The 13,697-nt window shown below is 42.9% G+C and overlaps 1 protein-coding gene across 1 annotated transcript in view; it reads left to right on the top strand.

Annotated features, from left to right (window-relative positions):
- The first annotated feature begins 2,317 nt into the window (after positions 1-2,317).
- The window catches only part of HAT1 (histone acetyltransferase 1), a 68,998-nt gene continuing 57,618 nt past the window's right edge, over positions 2,318-13,697 (top strand). Inside the window, exons 1-2 of the mRNA XM_007965359.3 lie at positions 2,318-2,400; positions 5,429-5,533. Of these exons, the coding sequence (XP_007963550.1) occupies positions 2,394-2,400; positions 5,429-5,533 (112 nt within the window). The 5' untranslated portion in view covers positions 2,318-2,393. The remainder of the gene's footprint in view (positions 2,401-5,428; positions 5,534-13,697) is intronic.

The raw sequence follows: 13,697 nt of genomic DNA on the forward strand, positions 1-13,697 counted from the left end.
AATATCACAAGACTAATACTCTGTGATATACCACAGTTAAAATGTAATTCTTCTTGATTTCTTACTTATAAAGAACATAATTGCTGGTCAGCAATTGATCCTTAGATACGGTGATTTCAGAAAGAAATGATGAGTCTTGCCATTTTGAAAAGAAAAGATTTTTTTTTTTTTTTTTTTGAGATGGAGTCTCGCTCTCTTGTGCAGGCTGGAGTGCAGTGGCACTATCTCAGCCCACTCCAACCTCTGCCTCCTGGGTTCAAGTGATTCTCCTGCCTCAGCCTCCCAAGTAGCTGAGATTACAGGCGCATGCCACCACGTCTGGCTAATTTATTGTACTTTTTAGTAGAGACAGGGTTTTACCATGTTGGCCAGGCTGGCCTTGAACTCCTGACCTCAGGTGATCTGCCTGCCTTGGCCTCCCAAAGTGCTAGGATTACAGGTGTGAGCCAACGTGCCTGGCCAAAAATGATTATTAAAGAAAAAGATTGTTTTCCTTTTTTGATCCATAATGTCATTAGTCCCATTGATTTCAGTTTTCTGTCTTAACATGATGACTGTAATTTCTTGTGTATCATTAGGTTTCAAGAAAAAGGATCTGGCCGGGCGCGGTGGCTCACACCTGTAATCCCAGCACTTTTGGAGGCCGAGACAGGCAGATCATCTGAGGTCAGGAGTTTGAGATCAGCCTAACCAACATGGAGAAACCCCATCTCTACAAAAAGACAAAATTGCCAGGCGTGGTGGCGCCTGCCTGTAATCCAAGCGACTCAGGAGGCTGAGGCAGGAGAATCGCGTGAACACGGGAGGCGGAAGTTGTGGGGAGCCGAGATTGTGCCATTGCACTCCAGCCTGGGCAACAAGAGCGAAATTCCGTCTCAAAGAAAAAAGAAAAAGTAAAAAAGAAAGAAAGAAAAAGGATCCGGGCATTCTCAGCACCTTTTCTCATCTTTATCTTCGGGAAAGCCATCTCTGTATCGTTCAGCAAATAAATACTGGGCTGAGTATCTGATGAACTGCACTCTGCATAGGTTGCATTCTGAGAGAGAACTTGGGCAGTTTATCTTTTCTGGGATTTGGTTTCCTTATCTCTAAAATGAGAAGGCATGTTACTTCTAGACCATCATCCCAAGGGTCCATTTTAGCTTTAGCGTGCATCAGTGTAAAACCTGTTAACAAATATTTGTTGAGACAAGGAATTCTGGTGTATAGCCAACATTGTGGGAATATCTGTGGATACCTAAACAGTGCTTTATCCTCTGGGCAAAACAGTTCCAACAGCTACTAAATACTAACAAGGCCTACGGCTAAAATCAGGTAGCACCTTGTGATGTAATTCAAACCACTAGAACATGTGGCATGCAAGACTACATCAGGCCACTTGAGGTATTTATTAGTTAACAATTTATTTATTTATTTATTTATTTATTTTTGAGACGGAGTCTCACTGTCTCCCAGGCTGGAGTGTAGTGGTGCAATTTCGGCTCACTGCCACTTCTGCCTCCAGGGTTGGAGCGATTCTCCTGCCTCAGCCTCCCGTGTAGCTGGGATTACAGGCGCCCGCCACCATGCTTGGCTAATTTTTGTATTTTTAGTAGAGACGGGGTTTCACTATGTTGGCTACGCTGGTCTCGAACTCCTGAGCTCAGGCAATCTACCTGCCTCGGCCTCCCAAAGTGTTGGGATTACAAGCGTGAGCCACCGCGCCTGGCCTAGGTAACGATTTTTCCGCGTTAAATGATTGCCTACTAACCTGAAGAGTGAAAGCAGAGTACCTAAATATCATACTGTGTACGTTAAAAACAGGGGAGAAAGGAAAAAAGATGTTAAAGTTTACAGCAAAATGAGAAACAAAGGAGGAAAATAAGTGAAAACTTCTTCCGGAACTGAGACTCAACCTCTACATTTTACCCTAGGTAAAATCTTACCTAGGGTAAAATTGCCCACAGGGCTCAAGTGTTTGGATGCACTGTCCAGGACAAGAGGAAAGATTTTCAGCCAGTCTCCAAAACATCTCAGGGACGGGTAAGGAAAACAGGCGTAAACCGTCTGTATTGATCAAATCAACCCCAGAAAAACTTTCCTAGGGCCGGAGAGCATCTCAACCGCGAAGGTTCACTTGCGGCCTCCTTCTCCACTTCAGGCCTGCAAAGCGGCCGACGGCATTCGCACTGGCTAGGCAATTCGCACGGCTAACGGCCAGTGCAGACTTATCCGCGTTAGCCCCGCCTCCTGAGGCGCTTCCGCCGCCGGGCTCCTGGACACGCCTCCTTTAATTGGCTAACGTCACGCTGGGAGTGGGCGGGGACAATGTGTCAGACTGTGCGGTCACTTCCGGCCCGGGAGCGCGCGGGTTGATTCGTCCTTCCTCAGCCGCGGGTGCTCGTAGCTCGGAAATGGCGGGTAAGTTCCCGGGAAAAGTTTACCAAGGGGAGGAGGCGGCCAGATCTGGGATAGAACGCTGAGACGGTGGTGACAATGCCCGCCTGGAACTTTCGGGCTGTAGCCTGGGTTCCAGAAGGCCTGCTTGGGACCGGAAGCGCGGAACTCTCAGCCCAGCAGCTCCTTGTTGGCCGCGGTCCGCGCCCCCGCCCCCAGCTGCTTGGGGTTCTGCGCCTTCTGCGAGCGCCCCGGCCCCTACTGAGGGCCGAAGAGGCCGGGGGAAAGCGTCAAGATTTGGGCTTGTAAAATGCCACATGCCTTGGGGCCTGTTTCTCTTCCCATTCTTTTTGTCCACTGCTGCTTGCTTCAGTTCTTTTACATCTGGTCCTGTTCCCGCCAGCTGATTTTAATGCTCAGATCCTCCTCCTCTTCCAGGTCTCCGTCTACCTTCCAATACAGTCAACTTCTGAGCTAGCGCGTTGCTGACTTGCCCTGCTCTAGCGCTCCCACTTGGATCTCGACTGACTTCATAATCGTCTCCTTAATCTCTCACACTTTAGTATTCCGAGGATCGTATTTAGATGCCTTTTGAGAAAGACTTTGTTCCTGAACTCCTCCCTTCTCTTTTAGGGTTAAACTACTATAATACAATTCTCTTGAGTACATTCTAGCGTCCCTTCAACTTAAAACATTTAATAATGTATAATTGCTATTACTTTGTACGTGTATTAAGGCTGTTTTGGTGTGATTATTTTTTTCGATTACTTATCTTTTGAAGTTATGGACAGTTTCTTTTTCCTGAGACAGGGTCTCTCTCTCTCTGTCGCCCAGTCTGGAGTGCAACGATCATAGTTCCCGGCAGCCTCCAACTCCTTCTACGATCAAGCTATCCTCTTGCCTTAGCCTCCCAAGTAGCTAGGACTACAGGCATGCACCACAACATTCGGCTAAAAAAACCACTTTTTAAAAACCTTTTAGAGACAGGGTCTGGCTGTATTGCCTCAGGCTGGTCTGGAACTCTTGGCCTCAAGCCATCCTCTCGCCTCTGCTTCTCACAGTGTTAGAATTACAGGATTGGGCCACTTCGCTGGCCTCTGTTGCTTTTATCATCTCTTTACAGGGCGTTCCTCGTAGTCTCCATTTTTATGGATATGTGGGATAGACAAGCTGTTGTGTGAGCTCTAGAGATGTTCAAAGAAGGACTTTTCTACCAGATGGAAATTGTTGGATCTTGAAGTACAACAGAAGAGGGAGGACATACGTTAAGAATTACATCTAAATTCGAATTTGGTGCCCATCATTTAGTAGTTGGATGCCCTTCAACTCAACCTCTTTCTAAACCTGAACTTCTGAATATAAAGTGGAGTTGATATAATACCTACTTACAGAATTGTGCGGATTAAGCTAATATATGATTTCGCAGGTTAAATTTTGTTGCTTACATTCCTCGAAGTAAATTCTGTAATCTCAGTTCTGTAGATTAGGGTCAGAGGGATTAAGTAATGTACTCTAGTTCACTGAGCTCACTAGCTCAGTAAGTGTGTGAAATAGTCAGAATCCAGGAATTCTGGCTCCAAACTATTAATCTATACTGCTTCAAGTCTCCCATTTTCTGTGTGTGTGTTTTAACCCCTTATTGAAGTTCATAGCACATCTAGCACATCATTGTACCCATTTTTACTTTTTGCTTATGGCTCTTTTCTGCCTGAAATTTTACTAATTTTTTTTTTTTTGGAGACTCTGAGTCTTGCTCTGTCACCAGACTGGAGTACAGTGGTGCAATCTCCTCAACCTTTGCCTTCCAGATTCAAGCAATTCTTCTGCCTCAGCCTCCGGAGTAGCTGGGACTACAGGCGCGCACCACCACGTCCAGCTAATTTTTGTATTTTTAGTGGAGATGGGGTTTCACCATGTTGGCAAGGATGATCTCCATCTCGACCTCGTGATCCCCCTGCCTCGGCCTCCCAAAGTGCTGAAATTACAGGCGTGAGCCACCGCACCTGGCCCATTTTTACTAATCTTTATATTCATTTTGTCAGGAGATTTGTTACCTTGAAAGTTTCTTTTGATAGTGATATCTTCTAGTGTTATTTATTATATATATTATTGAGTAACCACTTTGTAGTAAAACTACTTTATTGTGCCAGTAGCTCACAGTTTATTACTTTAGGCACACATGATTTTTAAATATTTAATACAGTGGAAAGATGTTTTCTTTGTGCCCCTGTTCCTCTTCCTTCTTTCTTACCTAGGGTAACTGTGGTTACCAGATATTTGTGTATTCTTCTTGAGACATTCCATGCATTATCATTTCCTTATCTGAAGCACTCTGGTAGACTTTTTCCAATACTTAAAATGAAATTCTGTCATAATTATCAGAGGACATTCTCATTTTGCTTTTTACATCTTATAATGAAAAAGACGACTTAGGTATAAATCTTAGCAGATTATTTGTATTAGTAAATGTTCAGAAATGTTAGTAATCTATCATGTTAATTTTCAGGTTTATTCATTTATATTAAGTATGCCTAGTTTATAAACTTGTATCTCAAAAGTGATTTCTTTTTCTGTTTTGTAATGAGGCACCTTTTTTTTTTTTTTTTTGAGACGGAATCTTGCTCTGTCACCCAGGCTAGAGGGCAGTGGCGTGATCTCAGCTCACTGCAGCCTCTGCCTCCCGGGTTCAAGAGATTCTCCTGCCTCAGCCTCCCAAGTAGCTGGGATTACAGGCACCTGCCACCGTGCCTGGCTAATTTTTGTATTTTTGGTAGAGACAGGTTTCACTATCTTGGCCAGGCTGACCATGAACTCCTGACCTCGTGATCCACCCGTCTCGGCCTCCCAAAGTGCTGGGATTACAGGTGTGAGCCACTGTGCCCGGCTGGCATTCTTAATACATTTATTTAAGAGTATGTGGAGAATGACTTGTGCTTTTATGATCTGTCAGCATGTTTTAAATCATACCCCTATTCCACTTCTAATAACCCTGTTGTAAGTTGGACGATTTAAATCACTTCCAATTAAACCTTTTAAAAACTTTTTCTCTTAGGATTTGGTGCTATGGAGAAATTTTTGGTAGAATATAAGAGTGCAGTGGAGAAGAAACTGGCAGAGTACAAATGTAACACCAACACAGCAATTGAACTAAAATTAGGTATGTATGTCATTTCTAAGTAATATTATGTACATACTGTGTGTGTATATATAATCTTTCATTTTAAATTTGAAGAAAAATTTTATATAAGAGCAGTTATTTATGCAAATGTATAGTTTTCTGCATTTATTGAACATACTCAGATTTTATTCAGTCTTGATTTACGTCATGAAAGGTGTAGACGTTTGAAAGGTGACAGAATTTTATGTAAAAAGGAAAGACGGTGGGGCAAAAAGTAGTAAGTATGTATAGTTTCAGCTTCTTTTTTTTTTTTTTTTTTTGAGACAGAGCCTCGCTCTGCTGCCCAGGCTGGAATGCAGTGGCCGGATCTCAGCTCACTGCAAGCTGCGCCTCCCGGGTTTATGCCATTCTCCTGCCTCAGCCTCCTGAGTAGCTGGGACTACAGGCGCCCGCCATGTCGCCCGGCTAGTTTTTTGTATTTTTTTAGTAGAGACAGGGTTTCACCATGTTCGCCAGGATGGTCTCGATCTCCTGACCTCGTGATCCGCCCGTCTCGGCCTCCCAAAGTGCTGGGATTACAGGCTTGAGCCACCGCGCCCGGCCGCAGTTTCAGCTTCTTAAAAATATTTTTAACGTTTTTGCCTGTAAGAATAATAAACAATAGCAAATATTGGTGAGGATGTAGAAAAAAACACTTGTATATTGCTGGTGGGAATGTAAAGTGATACAACTACTTGGGAAAACAGTTTGGCTCTTTTCTTTGTCTTTTTTTTTTTTTTTTGAGACGGAGTCTTGCTCTGTCGCCCAGGCTGGAGTGCAGTGGCGCAATCTCGGCTCACTGCAAGCTCCGCCTCCTGGGTTCACGCCATTCTCCTGCCTCAGCCTCCCGAGTAGCTGGGACTACAGGCGCCCGCCACTGCACCCGGCTAATTTTTTCTATTTTTAGTAGAGACGGGGTTTCACCATGGTCTCGATCTCCTGACCTTGTGATCCGCCCGCCTCGGCCTCCCAAAGTGCTGGGATTACAGGCGTGAGCCACCGCGCCCGGCCTCTTTGTCTTTTTTATTTTCTTTCCTTCCTTCTCTTTCCTTTCCTCCCCTCCCCCCCTTTTTTTCTTTCTCTCTTTCTGTTTTAAAGAGACAGGGTCTCATTCTATCACCCAGGCTGTAGTGCCATGGCATGGTCATAGCTCACTGCCACCTCCAACCCCTGGGGTCAGGCAATCCTTCTGCCTCAGTCTGCCAAGTAGCTGGGAGACCATGGGTGTGCACCACCCAAGCCTGGCTAATTTTTATAAATTTTTTTTTTTTTTTTTTGAGATGGAGTTTCGCTCTTGTTGCTCAGGCTGGAGTGCAGTGGTGCAATCCCAGCTCACCGCAACCTCCACCTCCTGGGTTCTAGTGATTTTCCTGCCTCAGCCTTCCAAGTAGCTGGGATTACTGGCATGCACCATCATGCCCAGCTAATTTTTTGTATTTTTAGCAGAGACAGGGTTTCTCCATGTTGGTCAGGCTGATCTCGAACTCCCAACCTCTGGTGATCCGTCCACCTCGGCCTCCCAAAGTGCTGGGATTACAGGCATGAGCCACCACTTATAAATTTTTTCATAGAGATGGACCTTACGTGTCTGTGTGTCCAGGCTGATCTTGAACTCTTGGCTTCAAGCAGTCCCCTGGCTTGGCCTCCCAAAGTGTTGAGATTATAGCTGTGAGCCACAGCACCCCTCCTGGTTTGACAGTTTCTTAAGAAGTTAAACATAGATGAATTATATGACCCAGGAGTTGTACTGCCAGGTATCTGTCTACTCAAGAGAAATGAAAATGTAGTTCATGCAAAAACTTGTACATGAATGTTCATAGCCGCATTATTCACAATAGCCAAAAAATGTAAAAACCTAGATATATATCAGCTGGTAAATGGATATAGTATAGCTATACTACGGAATAGTATTTGACAACAAGAAGGAATGAAATTCTGATACCTATTGCAATGAACCTTAAAAAGATTGTGCTAAGCGAAAGAAACTAAACAAAAACACTATATGTTAAGTAATTCCGTTTGTATGAAATGTTCAGAAAAGACAAATCCATAGAGACAGAAAGTAGTGGTTGCCTGGGGTTAGAGGTAGGAGCACAGAGTAACTACAAATGGGCCTGACGTTTCTTTTGGGAATGATGGAAATGTTTGAAAGTTAGATTGTGGCACAGCTCTAAATTTGCTAAAATTTTACACTTAGAACAAGTGAAAAATAATATATGCCCATGATACCTGGTTGCTTTACTTTCTATGCCTGAATTTCCTCATTGTTAATAGTACTTCACAGTAGTTACAAAGATTAAATATGGAGTTAAATACCAGTAAAGTGTTTAAACTCCTTGACATACAGAAAATACTTGATAAGGGCTGAGCAGAGTGATGAAGTGGTTGCTGGGATCTCTGTATTTTTTTACATATCCCCTCATTTTGCGATTACTTCATTTTTTGATACCTTGATTACCTTGGAACATCCTGTCATCTGTTATCTCTGTCCCAGCCTTGGAATCAGCCATTTCTCCAAGGATCCCTAGTTTCTTTCAGTAGGAAATGTCATTTTATTTTATTTTAGAGACAGAGTCTCACTCAGTCGCCCAGGTGGAGTGCAGTGGTGCGATCTTGGCTCACTGTAACCTCTGCCTCCCGGATTCAAGTAATTCTTGTGCCTTAGCCTCTCTAGTAGCTGAGATTATAGGCATGTGCTTACCAGGCCCAGGTAATTTTTTTGTGTTTTTAGTAGAGATGAGGTTTCGCCATGTTGGTTGTCTCAAACTGACCAAGTGATCCGCCTGCCTCGGTCTCCCAGAGTGCTGGAATTACAGGCGTGAGCCACTGCACCCAGTCAAGAAATGGTTTTTGTTTTTGTTTTTGTTTTTGTTTTTTTTTGAGACGGAGTCGCACTCTGTAGCCCAGGCTGGAGTGCAGTGGCATGATCTCGGCTCACTGCAAGCTCCGCCTCCCGGGTTCACGCCATTCTCCCGCCTCAGCCTCCCGAGTAGCTGGGACTACAGGTGCCCACCACCGCGCCCGACTAATTTTTTGTATTTTCAATAGAGACGGAATTTCACTGTGTTAGCCAGGATGGTCTCGATCTTCTGACTTCATGATCCACCCGCCTCGGCCTCCCAAAGTGCAGGGATTACAGACGTGAGCCACCGCGCCCAGCCTGGAAATGGTTTTTTATTTTGAGATGGAGTCTCACTCTTGTCACCCAGGCTGGAGTGCAGTGATGCGGTCTTGGCTCACTGAAACCTCTGCCTCCTGGGTTTAACTGGTTCTCGTGCCTCCGCCTCCCAAGTAGCTGGGATTACAGGTGCCTGCCACCACACCCAGCTGATTTTTGTATTTTTAATAGAGACAGGGTTTCAGCATGTTGGCCAGACTGGTCCCGAACTCCTGACCTCAGGTGATCTGCCTACCTTGGCCTCCCAAAGTGCTGGGATTACAGGCATGAGCCATCACACCCATCCACAGGAAATGGTATTTAAAAGCCAAGATCTGGGTGCTGAAGCCAAGATCTAGGTGCTAGATGAACTCATTGCTGTTAGTATTGCTCTAACATTAATGAGAGCAGGCTTAGGAGATATAACTTTGTTCCTTACCATTCTGTCCCTGCCACCTGCAAGGTGACTACAGTCTCATTTCTTTGTCCAAAATTAGTTTTCCATGTTCTAGCACTTTATATAAATGGAATTATACCATATATACTGGCTTCGTGACTGGCTTGTTTCATTAAGCATAATTTTTATGAGGTACATCATATGTTGTCTGTACCAGTAGTAGTTCATTCCCCAATATTTTTTTTTTTTTTTGAAACGGAGTCTTACGCTGTTGCCTGGGAGTGCAGTGGCATGATTGCGGCTCACTATAATCTCTGCCTTCTGGGTTCAAGCGATTCTCCTGCCTCAGCCTCTGGAGTAGCTGGGATTACAGGCGCCCGCCACCATGCCTGGCTAATTCTTTTGTATTTTTAGTAGAGACGGGGTTTCACTATGTTGGCCAGGCTGGTCTCAAACTCCTGACCTCATGATCGCCTGCCTCGACCTCCCAAAGTGCTGGGATTACAGGTATGAGCACCGTGCCCGGCAGTTCACTCCTTTTTATTGCTGAATACTGTTACGTTGTTGGATACATCATTATTCACCAGCTAATAGATATTTGAGTTGTTTCTAGTTTTTGGCTGTTACTGTATGAGTTTTTTTGTGGACATATGATTTTATTTTGGATAAATTCCTAGCTGTGGATTTGCTGGGTCAGTAGGGTATTTGTATGTTTAACTTTAGGGGATACTTGCCATACTGACTTCCAAGTACTTTTATACTCACATCAACTGTGTATTAGAATTTTGGTTATTACATATTCTCACCAACATTTGATGTTGTCAGTTTTTTAAGTTTTAGGCATTCTACTGGGTATGTAGTAGTATTTCTTTGTTAGTAGTACTTCATAGTGATTGTAAAGTTTAAATAGATTTTAATTTACCTTTCCCTGATAACTAATGCTATTAAGGATTTTTTTTTTTTAATGTGGTTATTGACTATCTCCTTTTGGACTCATGTATTCACATCTTTTGCCCATTTTAAAATTAGGTTATTTGGGGGCCGGGCGCAGGATTACACACCTGTAATCCCAGCACATTGTGAGGCTGAGGCAGGCGGATCACGAGGTCAGATCAAGACTATCCTGGCTGACACAGTGAAACCCCATCTCTACTAAAAATACAAAAACTTAGCTGGGTGTGGTGGCGGGTGCCTGTAGTCCCAGCTACCTGGGAGGCTGAGGCAGGAGAATGGCATGAACCCGGGAGGCAGAACTTGGATGAGCCAAGATCACTCCGTTGCACTCCAGCCTGGGCGACAGAGTGAGACTCCATCTCAAAAAAAAAAAAAAAATTAGGTTATTTGTCTTTTTGTTATTAGTTGTATTTACCTACATATTCTGGATGAGTCCTTTATGCAGATTACATGTTTTGTGCACATTTTTCTCTCAGTTTGTGGCTTGCCTGTTCATATTCTAAACTTTTTTTTGATAACCAGAAGTTTTTAGTTTTAATCATGTCCAGTTTATTAATTTAAAAAATTTCTATTAGTGTTTTCTGGTTCATACCTAATATCTTTGTCTACCCCAAGGAGATAATGAAGCTCTCTTAATGTTTTCTTCTGGAAGGTTTTTAGTTTTAGCTTATTAAAATTATGTCCATGATCCATCTCATGTTATTTTTCATGTTCAATACGAGAACGGGGATTAAGGTTTGTTTTTCCATGTGGATATCCACTTGTTTCAGTATAATTTGTGTGAATGCCTTGGTGCTTTAACAAAAATAAATTGAACTTCCATGTGTGGATCTGCATCTGGACTTTTCTCATCCATTGTCTGTTTTTCTGCCAATATCGTACTGTCTGGATTAGTGTAACTTTCTAGTGACTCCTGGTAGTGTGAGTCCCACATCTTTATTTTTTCAAGATTATTTTGATTATTCTTGACCTTATTTCTGTATACATTTTGGAATCAGGTGGTTAATTTCAGGTGGTTAATTTCTATTTAAAAAGTTCTGACTTAGTTAAGGTTACATTGAATCTGAAAATGAATTTTTTTAGTGGGGAGAATTGCTATCTTAATAACATTGAGCCTTCCAATATATGAACATGACATATTTCTGTATTCTAGAAATGTTTCGGGTTTTCAGTCTTGCGTGTATTTTGTTACATTTATCTGAGTAAATCTACGTCTTTTGATTGTTGATGCTCTTAAAAATGGTATACTTTTTAATTTTTTGTGTGTGACATGTTCTCACTTTGCCACCCAGAATGAAGTGCAGTAGAACGATCTCCACTCACTGCAACCTCTGCCTCTGGGCCCAAGTGATCCTCTTACCACAGCTTCCCGAGTAGCTAAAACTCGGCATACACCACCATGCCTGGCTAATTTTTGTATTTATTTGTAGAGACAGGGTTTCGCCATGTTACCCAGACTGGTCTTGAACTCTGGATTCGAATGATCTGCCCACCTCGGCCTCCCAAAGTACTATTACAGATGTGAACCACTGTGCCTGACCTAAAAATGATATACTTTCAAAATTTTCTCTTCCAATTGCTTGTTTTATGTGTGTGCATGTGCATATACATGCACACATAATGGCACAGTTTGTGTAATTGTTTTGTATCCTGCTACCTTGCTAAATTCACTTATTACAGTGTTTTGTATTCTGGGCTTTTTCTGAGAGAGTGTCTCACTCCATTGCCAAGCCTGGAGTACAGTGGCGTGATTGTGGCTCACCATAGCCTTGACTTCCCAGGCTGAAGCGATACACCTCAGCCTCCTGAGTAGATGGGACTACAGGTGCGTGCCGCCATGCCTGGCAATTTTTTTTTTTTTTTTTTTTAATTTTTTTCCTAGAGATGGGGCCTCACTATGTTGCCCATGCTGGTCTTGAACTCCTGGGCTCAAGCAATCCTCTTGCCTCAGCTTCCCAAAGTGCTAGGGTTGCAGGTATAAGCCACCACACCCAGCTGTAGTATTTTTTTAAAGTGTAGATTATTTCAGATTTCCTGCACACACACACATTACCTGTTAATGAAGAAAATTACAGTTTTTCTTTGCCTTATACAGTTGTCCATTGGTATCTTCAGGGATTTGGTTCCAGGATCCCCTGTGGATACCAAAATCTGCCGATGCTCTGGTCCATTATACAAAATGCCATAGTGTGGCTGGGCATGGTGGATCACATCATCTGTAATCTAGCACTTTGGGAGGTTGAGGCAGGTAGATTGCTTGAGCCCAGGAGTTTGAGACCAGCCTGAGCAACATGGCAGAACCCCATCTCTACAAAAAATACAAGTATTAGCCAGGCGTGGTGGTGTGTGTCTGTAGTCCAGCTACTCAGGAGGTTGAGGTGGGAGGATCTGCCTGAGCCCGAGAGTTCCAGGTTGCAGTGAGCTGTGATTGTGCCACTGCTCTCCAGTGTGAGTGAGAGAGTGAGAACCTGTCTTGATAGATAGATAGCCATATAGCTGGGCGCGGTGGCTCACGCCTGTAATACCAGCACTTTGGGAGGCTGAGGCAGGTGGATCACGAGGTCAGGAGTTCGAGAAGACAAGCCTGGTCAACATGGTGAAACCCTACCTCTACTGAAAATACAAAAATTAGCTGGGCATGATGGCACACACCTGTAATCCCAGCTACTTGGGAAGCTGAGGCAGGAGAATCTCTTGAGCCCAGGAGGTGGAGGTTGCAATGAGTTGAGATTGTGCCACTGCACTCCAACCTGGGTGACAAAGCAAGACTTTGTCTCGGGGGGGAAAAATATAGCCGTATAGTACAGTCAGCTTTTTGTATCTGCAGATTCTGTATTTGAGGTTTCAACCAATCTCATGTTAATCCATAATTGGTTGAATCAGTGGATGTGGAACCTGCATATATGGAGAGCCACCTACGTTTCATTTTCTTGCCATATTTATTGCACTGGCCAGTACCTCTATTGTAATGTCAAATGGAAGTGACATAACAGACATCCTTGCCTTATTCCCAATTTAAGTAGGAAAATTTTGAGCCTTTCACCATTCACTATGATGTTAGCTATAGGTTTTTCATATGTGCCCTTTATCAGGTTGAGGAAGTTTCCTTCTATTCCTAGTTTGGTGAGAGTTTTTATTATGAAAGTGTTACATTTTAATGCTTTTTCTTTATCAAGATAATAATAAGATTTTTCTCCTTTAATTCTGATAATGTGAATTACATTGATGAGATTTTAAGTGTTAAATTAGCCTTGCATGCCAGTATATTATCCTTTTTCTGCCTTGCTGGATTTGACTTGGCGATGTTTTGTTAAGACTCCCTTGTTCATGACAGGTGATGGTTTCTTTTTTCATACATCTTTGTTCGATTTTGGTATCAAGGTTTCCTGGCCTCATAAAATGAGTTAGGAACTTTCTTCTCTGTCTTCTGGAAGATTTTGTTTAAGACTGCATTATTCCTTTAAACATTCAGTAGCATTCACCAGTGAAGTTTTATGTGCCTTGAGTTTTCTTTTTTTTGAAGATTTTAAACTATAAATCCAATAAATAGATTTAATACTATTCTGATTTTCTGTTTCTTATGTCAGTTTTGGTAATTTTTGTCTTTGAAAGCATTTCTCTATTTTATCTAACTTTCTTGGCAGAAAGTCGTTTAC

Source organism: Chlorocebus sabaeus, chromosome 10, assembly GCF_047675955.1.
Source record: "Chlorocebus sabaeus isolate Y175 chromosome 10, mChlSab1.0.hap1, whole genome shotgun sequence".
Taxonomy (NCBI): domain Eukaryota; kingdom Metazoa; phylum Chordata; class Mammalia; order Primates; family Cercopithecidae; genus Chlorocebus; species Chlorocebus sabaeus.